General features: G+C 36.0%; 1 protein-coding gene across 1 annotated transcript in view; it reads left to right on the forward strand.

Annotated features, from left to right (window-relative positions):
• Positions 1-718: 718 nt before the first annotated feature.
• LOC105837455 (cadherin-related tumor suppressor) overlaps positions 719-14,646 on the forward strand; it is a gene marked incomplete at its 5' end in the record, with an annotated part of 36,868 nt that continues 22,940 nt past the window's right edge. Inside the window, 3 exons of the mRNA XM_028194840.1 lie at positions 719-1,087; positions 10,399-10,635; positions 14,075-14,464. Coding sequence (XP_028050641.1) covers positions 719-1,087; positions 10,399-10,635; positions 14,075-14,464 — 996 coding nt within the window. The remainder of the gene's footprint in view (positions 1,088-10,398; positions 10,636-14,074; positions 14,465-14,646) is intronic.

Consider the following 14,646-nt stretch of genomic DNA (forward strand, 5'->3'; position numbering starts at 1 on the left):
TTATTTTCGAAATATATAATTATGTCGTAAAGATAGTAATCTGTAATTTTTAATTATAATACTTAAAAAATTTGTTCTTAAAACTTAAATTTCGATTGCACACGTGAATAATCGTTTTCTCTCATTTTTATTTAACATACTCAATTGATATGAAATAAAAAAAAAACGGTTATACAATTTTATACCGCGGACTGTATCTGAAGATAAATTTCGGCTAAGTTTCTCAGATACGCATCACAATTACAAACGCGATACGAACGATAATATGTCAAACTGATTCTCAAGATCTGTTACACAATCATTCATAAGTTACAAGATTTATTATATCGTATCACGTCTTAAGATTGATTTCTGCTGAATTCCTCAGAAGAAGTGCAACCACAGACCTACCGTATCTATCCTTTTCCGGACGTTTGCGACAAGAATTATCGCATCGAAGAGTAAATAATTACTTTTTTATCGTCCTTTCCCGTGGTGTTGCGTCAAAGTTTTAATCTTACGACGACCGAGATAATCGATCTTGCAGGAGCCGACCCAGAATCGTTCTGATCGGAGACACGAGACTTTCCCGATGTAGACGTTTCCCGAACATTCCTCTCGATCTGACAACACCGTCGCGTCGTCAGTACCGTCGAGTCATTGACGGCTCAATCCGGTCATCGGATCCGATACAACCGGGAGTGATGACCGATGACACTCCGTGCGGAGCCACTTCTAATCGTCGCATCCCTTCTTCTTGCAGGTACGCGTGACGGTGCTGGACAAGAACGACGTTGCACCGACATGGGGCCCGGGCCCGTGGAAATTCAAGATCTCCGAGGAGGCGCCGCCCAACACCGTCATCACCGTGCTCAAGGCCTACGATCCAGATACCATCGGTACTCTGACTTACACCCTGGTGCCGAATCATCATCATCCCGGCGAGACCGCGGACAACGACGGGACGCAGGGCCAATTTAAACTGAATCCAACCACTGGCCAGCTGAGCCTCGCCGAGGCCCTCGACAGAGAGACGAAGGAAAGATACGTGCTCAAGGTGCGCGCCGACGACGGACTGCAACACCGGGACATCGTGCTGCACATACAGGTGAGTGCGTAAGGTTTTGAGCGACGTGTGGAGTATTAAGAAATATGTTTCCTACAAAGGGAAAATAAATGACGTAAAGAAATATATATGTATTGCTTCATATGATATAATAATATTTCTATTTAAATGTGAAAATTAAGCGATTATTTATAAAATCATTTATTTAGTAACTTGCATTTACGAAATGGCGTTAATATGCCAATAAACATATGTTTCAATGCATTTTTACTTTCGATCATTTTAAAATGTATTTTTCAAAATATATTTTAACATTTAATTACATATTTTCTCATTCTTTTTAAATTTGATTAAAATGCCTTGAAGTATACGTCATATGTCAGAATTTCACTCCGTAATTCGGTAATAGTATTGATTTTCTTTCTGAATTCTTACATCGCTTATAGTTCTAACGTTAATTACTTTTTAACATACCGTTGTTTTTAAAATCAATAGAATCTTCAGTAGAATTTCATTCTCGTAGTGTCAATCGGTCGCCTCGACCTCCTACACAAAAGCGAAATAAATAACTGTACTAGCGCAAGCCTGCATGGAAATACGAAGCGGTTACTCTCTCTTTCTCTCTGAAAACGTCGCGAAATATCGAAAATGGCATTTGTGGCCACTGGCAGAGGAAGAAAAGCGAAACTGTGCGATCCACCAGAACGAAGAGCGGCCAATTGTTCCCGGGTATTGGAATGTTCGGTGCTAGCGAGGGGTCAAGTCGATAATGCATTAGACACGTCCCCGCATCTGCCGAAAGGTCGCCGACAACTTCCTACTATAACTGTAACCTATTGCTTCATATCAGCGATTCTCCTTGTGGTTAAATAATAACCCCCGTACTCGTGATGGAATTCGGTCGTCGTACGAATAAACGAACGAGCTCCGGCGACGTTGGCTAATTTTTTCCTCGCTCGGAGGATCGTCGCGCGAATAACGAATTGTCCCGCGGGATGAAGGATCGAAAGAGAGAGACAGAAAGAAAAGAGGAGTGGAGAGAGAAGGAGTTTGTGTGCGTGTGTGAGAGAGAGACGCTAAGTAACCACAACGATGAATTAATTTATGGGTGTACTTATACGGGATATCGTTATTGCCACAAGACCAATTACAGGTCAATTTAGAGGCAATCAATCTCTAACGGAATCGAGCCAGGTAACACGACACGGTACAGTGTAAAATTTTCCCGATCTAGGAAAAGAAATTTGTTCTATCTAATAGTGTAGAAATATTTTCTTCCGCTTTACAATCAAGTATTTAACCTGAATAAACTTACGTGGGAAATTCAGAACTTTAATTCGAGAAAAATACGCGCATTTATAAAAAATTTCTTTTCAACAACGGAACACAAATTGATTTTTTGCAAAACGTGAGAAAAACCTGTGGCGACGCTGCTTTACTTAAAAATTTTCCAGTTTTTTTTACATAATATAAGAACTTGATGAAATTTTGACAATAAGTTTATGACACGTTAATATATAGGCATTTCTTAAAATTTTTTATAGTTTTCTTTAACTTAAAAATAACTTTTTTAAATAATGTTGAGAAAGTTTTATGAAAAACAGAGTTTAAAATAATTTAATTATAAACAAAGAAAAGAAACTATTAAAATTATATAAAACTATTAAAAAACTATTAAAGAAACTATTAAAATTATATAAAACTATTAAAAAATTATATTTATGCAAAACAATAGAGTTTATATAATGAACTTTTAAAATTACACAATGAACCATAAGAATCACTTCGTCTAAGAGTACAAAATGTTTATAAAATATTCAGTTCTTTTTAAATATGACACACTAGTAAAAATATGATAACAACGCTTGTTAATACATTTAAATTATTGTTATAAACAATTTTTTTAATTTTTTGAACATTAACTTTTATCAAAATTTAAAAAAAGCTTTGAAATAACAAATTATCATTTTTATTATGTAAATTATGTTTATTATTAGTCCATTATCTTAAAGAATTTAAAAATTCCAAAATATATACATTTTTTTAAGCTAGAGAATCTTCCGAAGTCAACGACAAAATTCAAATCTAAATTAAAAATTAGTCGCGTAAGCTTCACGCTACATATCAGACTATTTTGCAGGGCGTGGGTAAAGGGTCGCTGACGGATCTGATATTTTTCAATTAATGACCGGTAATCAGGCGAAAGCGCCGGCGGGGCGAGGAAAGTCGAGGTGCACGGTTATAATGCCGCACGCATAAGTCAGCGCTGTCTATCGTAACGAGCGATCTCGAGCAGAACAATGTTGCGCTATTGCGTACCCGCGCAGGCATCACTCGGAAGATAAATCTACGATTGCCTGGCGACCCGCCATGCGGATTGCTCACACACTCGCCTCTGCACGTGCATGCAACAATGGCACGCCCGTCCCTCGCCTTAGTGAAAAAGATCGAATTCGTTTCTGCGTGATTGCGAAATGCCGCGAGAAAAATCGATCCGTGTACAGATCGGTTGCCTTGGAATATCAGAAATGGAGAAAGACAGAGAGAAAGAGAGAAAGGGAGAGAGAGAGAAGGGGTGAGAAAAGAAGAAAAGCGTTACTTAATTATAAAAAAAGAGATTTTAATCAGAATTTTGGATCAGCAAAAGTAAAAGAGAAATTTAATCTTTAAATTTCGCTCAGCGTTTAACTCCCAATATATTTAAAATATGTCGAATCAATATATATCGATTAAAAAAATTATAAATTTTTTTTATAAATTAAGATTGTATAATGATTAGTTAAAATTTAAAAGTTAAATAATAACATTAAAAGTTAATAACTTTTAACTTGTTTAATTTGAAATAACTTAATTTTAAAATTTAAGTTATTTTTAAAATACATAAACTTTAACTTGTTAACTTTTGATACGATTAAATTAATTTTACACACCATTTTTTTTAACTTTAATTTGATCCTTTCTAAAAAAGGGCATGGCATCGATACTCGCATCTCTCGAAGTATTGTCGCTTTTCCGCGATGCCGATTGGTTCTCTCATTGCTTCGTGTTGCGAGAGTAATCATTGCGATTGAATTTTGACAGCTGTCAAATTTGTATAAATGGTTATCTATACCGGAAGAGCCGGGGAGAGACGGGGAGAGATCGGGAGAGACGGGGAGAGACCGGGAGAGACGGGAGAGACCGGAAGAGACGAGGAGAGACGGGGAGAGACCGGGAGAGACCGAGAGAGACGGGGAGAGACGGGGAGAGACGGGGAGAGACGGGGAGAGACGGGGAGAGACGGGAGAGACCGGGAGAGACGGGGAGAGACCGGGAGAAACCGGGAGAGACGGGGAGAGACGGGGAGAGACGGGGAGAGACCGGGAGAGACCGGGAGAGACGGGGAGAGACGGGGAGAGACCGGCATATAATATTGTGGTATATGCATGCACACGTACGCGTGCACATATAGAAATTAATAAATTAAAAAAATAACCAAATAAAAAATAATTAATAGAGAAAACTAACTTTCGGAAATCTTTCGTTTGAGTAAAATACTTCACAATGTACACACGCACGGATGCACGCACTTCTCTCCCCCCCCTCTCTCTCTCTCTCTCTATTTCTTTTTCCTTTCTTTTTGTATATAATTATTTATATATATAATTATTATTGCAATTGTTATTTTTCAAAAGTAAAAAACTAAATAGCGCGCGCCTGTGTTGTTCTAGTTTAGTTTAAAAAAATATATTACTCGATAAAATACCTATTAATTAATTTAACTGATATAAATATAAAGATAAAAATAATTTCTTTATCCATATCAAAGATTTCAAGAAATTTAAAGAATATTTTAGAATATTCTAGAATTATATTTTAAAGATTATCTCTTTTCTCCTTTTATCTCTTCCTTCAACATTAAGAGTACTTAAAAACAAGTCAGTCGAAAGGTATCGACACCTCCATTCAGAGCAAAATCCTCCTTTTCCCTCGCCCCATTAGTCTCTAAAAGCGCGCGCTATTACGAGGCGTGCTCGGTGACGCGCGGAGTGTATCGCGCGTTCCGCCTTATAATTCATTACACGATCCGGTCGAAACGATTCGTAGCGATAAAAAACGCGAGTCAGGGCCCGACCATTTAACGAAGCCCGAAGAGGGACCCCGACCACTGGCAACAGGTCGGCCGGGACTCCGGGAGACAATCGCAAAAATTATCCTTATGATGTGTAATGGTTGAAATTCTTTTAAAGAGCTTGTTCTGTCCACGCGCGTGCTCACGCCTGTTATTCTATCTTCAAAGATAGAGAAGAAAGAGAGAGAGAGAGAGAGAGAGAGAGAGAGAGAGAGAGAGAGAGAGAGAGAGAGAGAGAGAGAGGGAGAGAGGGAGAGGGATAGAGGGAGAGAAAGAAAGAGGAAGATAGAGAGAGAGAAAGGGAGGGAGGAATGTCAGATCCGGTCATGGCTCGACAGTTTCGGGGCTTCATGAAAGGAGGCCGCTCTCTATTGGCCGACTGTTGCGGAATTTGCCCTTTCTGGCCTCTTATATCTGGCTCTCTTGTCCCGTGCTGTTTTCTTCGTTCTCTCCTTCCCATCTCCTTTCCTAACCCGCGCGCGTATGTTCTCTTCTCGCTAACCTTAACCATTTCTTCCTCGATCGACCTTCCTGAATCCTTTGGAAAGAATCTCTTTTCTTTTTTTTCCTACTTCAATTCCTTTTCTCGTCAAACCATTTCTTCTAAATGACTTAAAATCATCGAGAAAAGAATAAGACGCGATAGAATAAAATGTCTTTCTCTCTCTCTCTCTCTCTCTCTCGACACTACTAAAATAACACACATATATTAAATTAGAATTCTCTTTTTCAATAATCCAAAAATATGATTATTTGACAAATATCTTATTTAAGATATTTGGCAGATTTAGTTGAAAAATGGACATCTCTAGTAGCAAAAAAACATTGGCGCAATATTGGGAAGTGATGTAAAGACAATACTGGTCCAATATTGTAAAGTAGACTCTTCAGTTTATTTAATTAATTTGTCTAAGCAGTAATATCGATTTAACGTTGGTTTAACATTGGGCCAATGTTGAACCAATCAATTCTTCATATTGTATATTAATTGCATTCTAATTTAGAACCAATATTTTATGATCTATATCGGCCTTACATTGACCAATGCGCTTTCAATATAATTAATGTTTAGCCAATATTAGCCAATGTACTGTTAATATATTGTGCTATTATTCTTTCAGAAAGGATTTCTAATACCAAGACAAAAAAATCTTGACATGTTTAATCTTATTAGAACCTCATGTAGTATAAAAATAAAATAAGATTAAGATTAAATCAGAAATTTCTATCTTCAGATTGATCTATTTTTAAATGTAGAATATCATAGGATTATTACAAATTTACTAAATCATTCTAAGAAAATTAATACGATAGCATCACAAGTCATTTTATTCTACATTAAAAAACTTTCCATTTAAGAATAAAATATTCCTTATTTGATAATAAATATAATTAAAGCTATACCGATCCTATTTTATGATAGATTGAAAAGTAATAGCATTAGGTCCAGAAATCTTTTCTGGTGTAGAGATAATATTTATTTAAAAAATGCATTTGTTCATCCATTACAACATTTATTCACCAAGATCTTGCGCTTGATCTCTCGTTGGATTTAACGTGCAAAGTTTGTTACTTTCTCTTCGCGCATTCAAATATTAAGCAATCAGACTAAGATCGCATCCGTCATGTCCGAAAGAAACGAGACGAGACCAACCACGTGTTTTCTCCACAACTTCCGCGCGTTATAAATAGTAATCTACTTTTCTTTTACTATGATTAATATAATTACACACACACACACACACACACACACGTATACACATTTAGTAACATCAACGAGAGTATTATTGTCGCTCACGAACTATATACATACATGTCTCGGTCGCGGAATCTGGACCCCGTCTGGCATCCTTCTACCCCCTCCTCACCTGTCATCCCTCGGTCCTTCACCGGGACTCAAAGCGTCTCTTGCCCAACCTCTCGTCCATCCCTTTTTCTTCGTCTTCTCCCTCCTCCTCGCTGATCCTCGTCATCCACTGTCGTCTCGGGACACCATCACTTTTTGCAAACGTCTCCGAGCCCTCCTTAATCAAACCGTGCCCACTTCATTCTACCGCACCGTGCGTGTCTGTCTCCGCGGAAAACTTAGAGACGTTTCGAGTACGCTCTCTTCCTCTAGGGAGACATATTAATCTAGTCACTAGTGTTACCATATAATCACATTAATTCTCTACGCGAGACATTAATAACAATTTAAATTGTTGACTTATCTGTACATAAGGAAGCGGAAACTGTTTATTTTGTGCCGTCATGGCGAATGTCATTAATGAATAGGGTTGAAAAACTCGTTAATGATAGAAGTAAAATCTTGGAGTTTTCCTAGAATAATTAATTATTTTATTAACTTATTATTTCTTGATTAATTAACTTATTTATCTATTATTCATTATCACTGACGATGACAATAAATTTATCTCATTTGTTGTTAATTACTTTATTGCGAGTTATTTTGTTACATGTTTCTTCAAATAAGTTTATTTAATAAATTTTTTTTGTCAGTACAGTATTCGAACAGAAAATAAGCCAGAATATAGCAATTAAATAATTAAAAATTATATTTATATTATTAATCTACGTTATTGCTTATTTAGATTCTGATTAATTTTTATCAGTTTATTTTTATTTAATTATTATTAATTTTGACTTAACTTTAAGATATTATTTGGATGGAGAAGCAATGCTTGTAATTCACAATTATATTAATCCATATTTTTTAAGCATGTTAATACATAAATAGATTTATTTGTCTCAAAGTTTGAATACAAACTTTTAGTATAATTTATGCTTTTTTACTGAATCGTTTTTTTACTGAATAGAATCAAAATGGAATAATTAATATATATAAAATCATTTTTTAGTAACTTTACTCAAATTTAGCAGGTTTGTCAGTATGACAGAAAGACAGATAATTCATACGAAAATCTTATCATCTAATTTCGATTTGATTTACTGAGAGATAAATCAATTCATATTAGGTTCGGCACGTGTTGGTAGCCGCGCGTACATACGTAGTTGGTAGTCGCCTCATGAGAGGTGACGTAATTTACATATTTGACTATAATTTACATATGTACACGAGATTGATATCGTTTGTTGTTTAAATTATTGCGCATGTATTCGGCGAGCAAGAGCAAAAGAAAAAAAGAAAATGTGAAAGAGAGAGAGAAAGAGAAAATGACGAAGGGAAGCCGCTACTACTTTTAGTTTGACAAACGCGTAAAAAATGTAAATCTTCGGAAATTTGCGTGTCATTTTTGGTTTTGTGTGGTTTCTTCAGACGATGAAAAAAATAACTGATACCATCATGTGGTGTCGTATAAAAATTAACGTGAAATAACGAACGCCGCGACATTCCAATACGATCCAATCGTGGCACCGATCAATTATATTATCTACCATTTGTAAAATTATCTTGATTTTCGGTCAGATATATTGCACATTGGATTATTTTATATACTGGCATATCACTTCGTTTTTATATGATTTTTCTGATAAAAACTAAAGATAAAACTTTAAAAACATAAATGTGAGCCAGTAAAATGATACAGCAGTTTTTATAATACTGTTTTGTAATAATTAATGTCGTCTTAACATAACTAAAGTAAACGTCTGAGAAATTGGAATAGTATAGATTACAATTTCCTTTCTTTTTCTTTCAAAGTGAATTATTTGTGCAAAACATTTACACTGATGGAAAAATATATTGTATTTGTAATATGTTACTATAATTGTATAGTAAAATAATTTGAGCCAGGAATATTATTTTTATAGCAATACTATAATATTAGTAATAATAATTATAGTAATATTACTGCAACTATTTTTTTCTCTGTGTGTATATGAAGATTCTTAGAAGGATTTTAATTTTAGTATTCTTTTTATTATTAAGTTATACTTTTATTTTGAAGATCTTAATTATTGCCCATCAACAAATATCATTTTACAAAATGAATCAGTCACATTCACGTGAATTGACAAGGACTGACTGTAGAATTATAACAGAGAAATGTATGTGTGCGTCTCTTTTTCAGTAAAGAAATATACTTGAGAAAGAAAAACTGGTTAAAGAGAATATTATACCCGATGAAAATGATGTTTACCAGCGTTATTTATTCTCGCCCCCTCGATCCAGGGACGGCCGCGTCTTTTTCCGTCGCGCGTTTCACCGCCGCCGCGCGATGATCGATCACAATGAGCGCATTGTTACATGGATAAATAGCCTGCGGGCCCCTGAGAATGTTTTCTTGCGCCGGGGACTACCGGCGCGCGAGGGACCGAGGTGGCACAATAATTCGAAAGGCAGAATGAAGTGAGTGCGCCGCGCGGCGCGAATGTTTCCGGTGGCGGCGTGTTTATCCAAGAATGACGTCGAGTGCGCGGCCATTCGGGGCCGATTTTATTCTCCGAGTGTTTATTTTAAGATCGCGCGTACCAGGCTTCCGGGTCTATTAAGAGGCGCACGGGAGGAGGACGCCAGAGAGAGAGAGAAAGAGAGGAGTGCGCGCGGTAAAAATCTTTTATTAAGCGCCAAGGGTTGAAAGGCGCGCGGGGACGTGCGTAATGAAAGCAACTCACTGTGTCCTTTGAAACGGCTTTGAAGAGAAAAAGCTCTCGCGGAGGAATTCTCGGAAGGGAAGTGGGCAGCCGAGCCCTTAGAATGGCGTTTAAACGTCTTAGATAAAGGATTTTCATGCGACCCGTGGGGAAAGAGAATAACCTCCTTTAATATTTTTTTAATATTATTAAAATCTATGTATATACGTAGTATATTGTATTTAATGAAAAAAAAGTTTAAAGGAAATGATACAATAAATTCAAAAGTTTTTTACATAAGGGTTTACTGAACAAGTCCGAAACGTTAAATTTTCAGAAAACGGAAAATTTTTCATTCTCAAACCGTTCACTGTAAACATGTAGTAATTTTTTGGCAAACATATGTATCTTTTTTTTAGAAAGATGACGTATAATATTAAAATTGAAATTTAATATTATGTCAGATTTCGAATTATCAAATTAAAAAATATTATATTATATTATTGATTTGCGTATAAATAAAAAATGTTTTGCTTATTTAAATGGAATGTATGAGTTTTAATGATACTAATATTTTTTTTTTATCTTTTTGTATCTGTATTCATCTATGACAGTGAGGTAAAACTGCTAAAGGTAAACGTAACTGTAACATGCCGTACCTCATCGTTATGTCGTGCTAATAGAGAATCTCGGAAACCGCTGTTCGCAGGTCACCGACACCAACGACAACGCGCCGACCTTCCAGAGCACGGCCTACTCGTTCGACGTTCCGGAGAACGTACCGAGGGGCAGCCGCGTCGGTCAGGTCGTCGCGACGGACGCCGACGCCGAGGGTTCCAACAGCCACGTGAGCTACGTGCTCATCTCCGACTGGGCGAACGACGTGTTCTCGTTGAATCCAAGCACCGGCGTGTTCACGCTCACCGCGGGACTCGACTACGAGCAAGTTGGTTCCCGCTCCCCACACTAAGAAAAAAATTAAATAGTTCTAACTATAATTTGATAGCTATGAAATTTACAGTATTGGCGAAAAGTATATCACCTTTAGATTATTTGATAACTTTTATTTATTCCCGAAATTTATTTGTGTTATTATTTATTAGTTATCCAACAAATGGTTACTATTATAGTTTCTTGATTCATATAATTTATTTATAATACATAATCGAGGCGCTATTTGTCCTTAAATTGCTCCATTGCGTTCTGTAATGAAGTCTATCGAATGAAATTATCAGTGGTGATAATCGCCGCGCTGTTCTTATTAAGATTTTTATTCGTACCGACAGAAAAATTTGAATTTCACATAAATCGTCGCTCTCCGCTATTATGAATAGTTCATGAAGGTTTTTTTCGACTGGTCAACAATTTTAGCGGGCGGACTTTGGCGAGGTAGAATTAACACAAACGAAGTTATCGTCAGTCATGATTATGAATGGAATTAGGTGCCGATCGCTCTGAGATTTCAACCCTCCCGAATTCCTCCTTATTTATTGACAGACGAATTTGAATTTTTCATGAGGCGCTTCTTCTCTCATGATTACAAATAGTTTGTGAGAAATTTTTACGGCGTTTTTTTAATTTTGGCGTTTCGAACATTCGTCCCCGACGTTACACGGACGTACATACCAAGGTTTATTGGCGTCGAGAGACTTTGATTTCATCTTTTTGATTCCCCAGCGATCTTCTCTCGCTAGGTACGCACAACCGTGACTTGTCCGTTCTCTCTATTTATTATTCCATAACATAAAAAGACGCTGTTAAATGATCGCAGTCATAACCCAGAGCATGCTCGCGCACTGGAACGATAATGCCGGATGATTCTGAAGCTATGTGTTTACATATCGCCATAGATATGTCCATCATAACGGTCGCTGGATGCGAAGGGGTTAATGGCGGCTCCGTCTCGGTGGGATAAAGTTCCGTTCGGATCGGTCTCTCGGAACTGAAATACGCACGCGTGTATCTAACGTTAAAACACGTCGGATGCCCCGGGCAGCGATTATAACCACGAACATGCCTCTACATTCAAGGATTGGAGCGCACCTATTATATTACCCGGAGCGTAGGGCACAACGCTAGAATTTAGGGTTTAACGCTATAACAGTCGGATAGATCGATCGAACAGACAGTCTTTAATGGCGGTCTCCCCGGTGCTACATTTCGGAGACAAGCCATACTTAGCCCATACTTTCGGGAACATATCGCTTCGTGGACCAGTGTTAGCCAGTAGCGTAACCGTTTAGCTGTAGCCGTGAGCAAAGTTTTTGGATTCTATAAAGCGCGAAAATTTTCAGCAGTTTTCTCAAATGCAGTACGGGACAGAGAATAGAATTATAAATTTAATACAAAAGGAAAAATAGAATTACGAATTTAATGCAGACGTTTCGAAGAATTATTTTCTCGTAAATTTAAAAAGAACGTTTATGGTTCAGAAAAAGCGTTATTATTACAAGTATCTTATTTATTTATTAAGGAGTGTCTCTAGATTAAAAAACAGAAGAATCTCATGTGAATTTGCATTTATATACTTACATATCTTTTAACATAAGAGTTTTTGGCATTGTCATCAAAATAATTAATATTAACAAGATTTAAGCAATAAAAAATAATTTGTTATTAAAAAAAATTTTCTTTATAATACTGACAAGTATTAATATGAAAAAAAGATAAAAAAAATTATTTATAATTTATAATAATGATTTAAATGTAGTAACAAGCGATGTTGTCACATTTTTAGTAACGTCATATTTAAAAGAATTGTATAATTCATGAATATTTAAATGATAAAATTTTATTTCTTGAATTCTAAAATGTTCTTTATAAACTTATACTTTCTTATAAAAATAATTTTTTTAAATTCTTGTTTGTGATTAATTTACTTGAGATTCTCCTTCTCTTAAGTTCACACATATACACAATGTTGTTTTAAAAATAATTTAAAGGAAATTATAATATGTATGTGTTTAAAAAATTTGAAATTTATTTTCAAAATTTGGTCAAGTTTTTATACTATGTAATGATTGTAAAATCTTTTTAAGAGAAATTTATAATTCTTTATTCGTACATAAAATATTGTTATTCAAAATTGTTCCCTCTCTTAAAATTGATATTTATACACATATACATATATACAAAATATAAATTTTTAGCAACTTAGAAATGAAATATCTATAAAAATCTCTGTTACTCTGAACAGTTATACGTATTTCAATTTTATGAGTTTATGTCGACGGTCTTTATCTATTTGAATTTCCGTTTGCTTACATCTTCTTATAAAATATATATGTCGTTTTTACGTTTATCAATGGCAACATCGATGCAATAATAATACGATGGGTGCTTGTTTCTGTGCTGGCTGTTGGCTACGCCACTGTTTTGCACTTTGCGATAGAGTGAATGTGTGTGGATTGGTGATTGGTGCAGCATCTATCGAAGAGAAAACGAGAAAAGAAAGAAAGAAAAGCGTAAGCGAGAGGTACGAGAGGATAAGGGTAGCTTATAGAACCTTTCATCAACGTAATGCCCTTCCAGATACACGCCAACGTCATTACGGAGCCATGAAATACGCGCGTACGCACGCGTGTATATGCAAAACGCATCGGAAACAAAGAAATAGCACGGTACCGGCCGCACTGAAATTAACGTTTTAGTCTTTGCAAAACGGTTAAATACAGCTTTTAACAGAATCTGTTACAAAGCAATTTGTTACAGGGAAATTGAACATCTTGCAATTTCTATGTACTGAACACAGTTTTGTACTTCTATCTAGAAAAAATTATCTATTAGAGCTCGTCAAATAAGTTTGAACATCGTCTGTCATTTTCAAGCTATGATGCGTTTTATTTTTAATATTTATGCAGATTATTAATAAAAAATGGATTTAATTCAAAAGTTTGCGTATGTACATATTATAATTATATTATAGCAAGTAAAAATTTGTAAGGTAAATGATAATAAAATATAAATTCTTTCGTATTTTAAAACACATGATCAATCAAAAGTTATCTAGTGATATCCAAATTCTTACTCAAGGAACTTTAACCACTTTTGCAATTTTTTGTTAATTTTTTAATATCGACATATCTTTAAATTAAATCCAATAGAAATTAATAATGTGTGTACTAATTTTTCTTTCTTATTTCACAAAATAGATTAAATTAAATAAAAATAGGTATTTTTAATTTAAAGTCAATTTTTCATTAATAAAAGCAATAAAAGAAAAAAAAATTAAAAAAAGAGATTTTATTACTTGTATATACTATATTGTATATAATACTATAGTTCGTGAAAAACTTTTAAAGTAATATAATAACTTCGTAACAATTTTACATGTTATCTTTGTAATAAATAATTTCTTTCGTTATTTTACCTTGTCTTATCCATAGGTGCAGCACTACATCCTCGTCGTGGAAGCGACGGATGGCGGTATGCCGGTGCTGTCTTCCACCGTGACGGTTTACTGCAACGTCGTCGACTTGAATGACAACGCGCCGATCTTCGAAACCGGGCCGCACGCGGCCGACATCGTGGAAAACGCTACTGTCGGCACACCCGTGCTCACCGTGACCGCCCAGGATCTGGATTCCGGCGACAACGGTAGGATCGTCTACGCCATCGCCGGCGGCGACGAGGACGGTGACTTCGGCGTGGCCCAGAACGGCACCCTCTTCACGCGCCGGGCCCTCGATCGCGAACGGAAGCCGATCTACAATCTGATACTGAGTGCCACTGATAGCCCACTACCGCCGGCGCGGCCGTTGTCCTCCACAGTGCAGGTTGGTGAATCCTAGAAGAATCCAAGAAACTTTTCTTCGTCGTGTTTATATGAACGCGGAAGTTCTAAAACAATTCTTGAATTCTACAACGTGGTCTGTTGTACGCCATTTTTGTGCAATTATTCATTCGGATTGCGTGTACCATCGATAACTATTCTATACTTGAAATAAAATATTGAATT

This window comes from Monomorium pharaonis, chromosome 3, assembly GCF_013373865.1.
Source record: "Monomorium pharaonis isolate MP-MQ-018 chromosome 3, ASM1337386v2, whole genome shotgun sequence".
Lineage (NCBI taxonomy): Eukaryota > Metazoa > Arthropoda > Insecta > Hymenoptera > Formicidae > Monomorium > Monomorium pharaonis.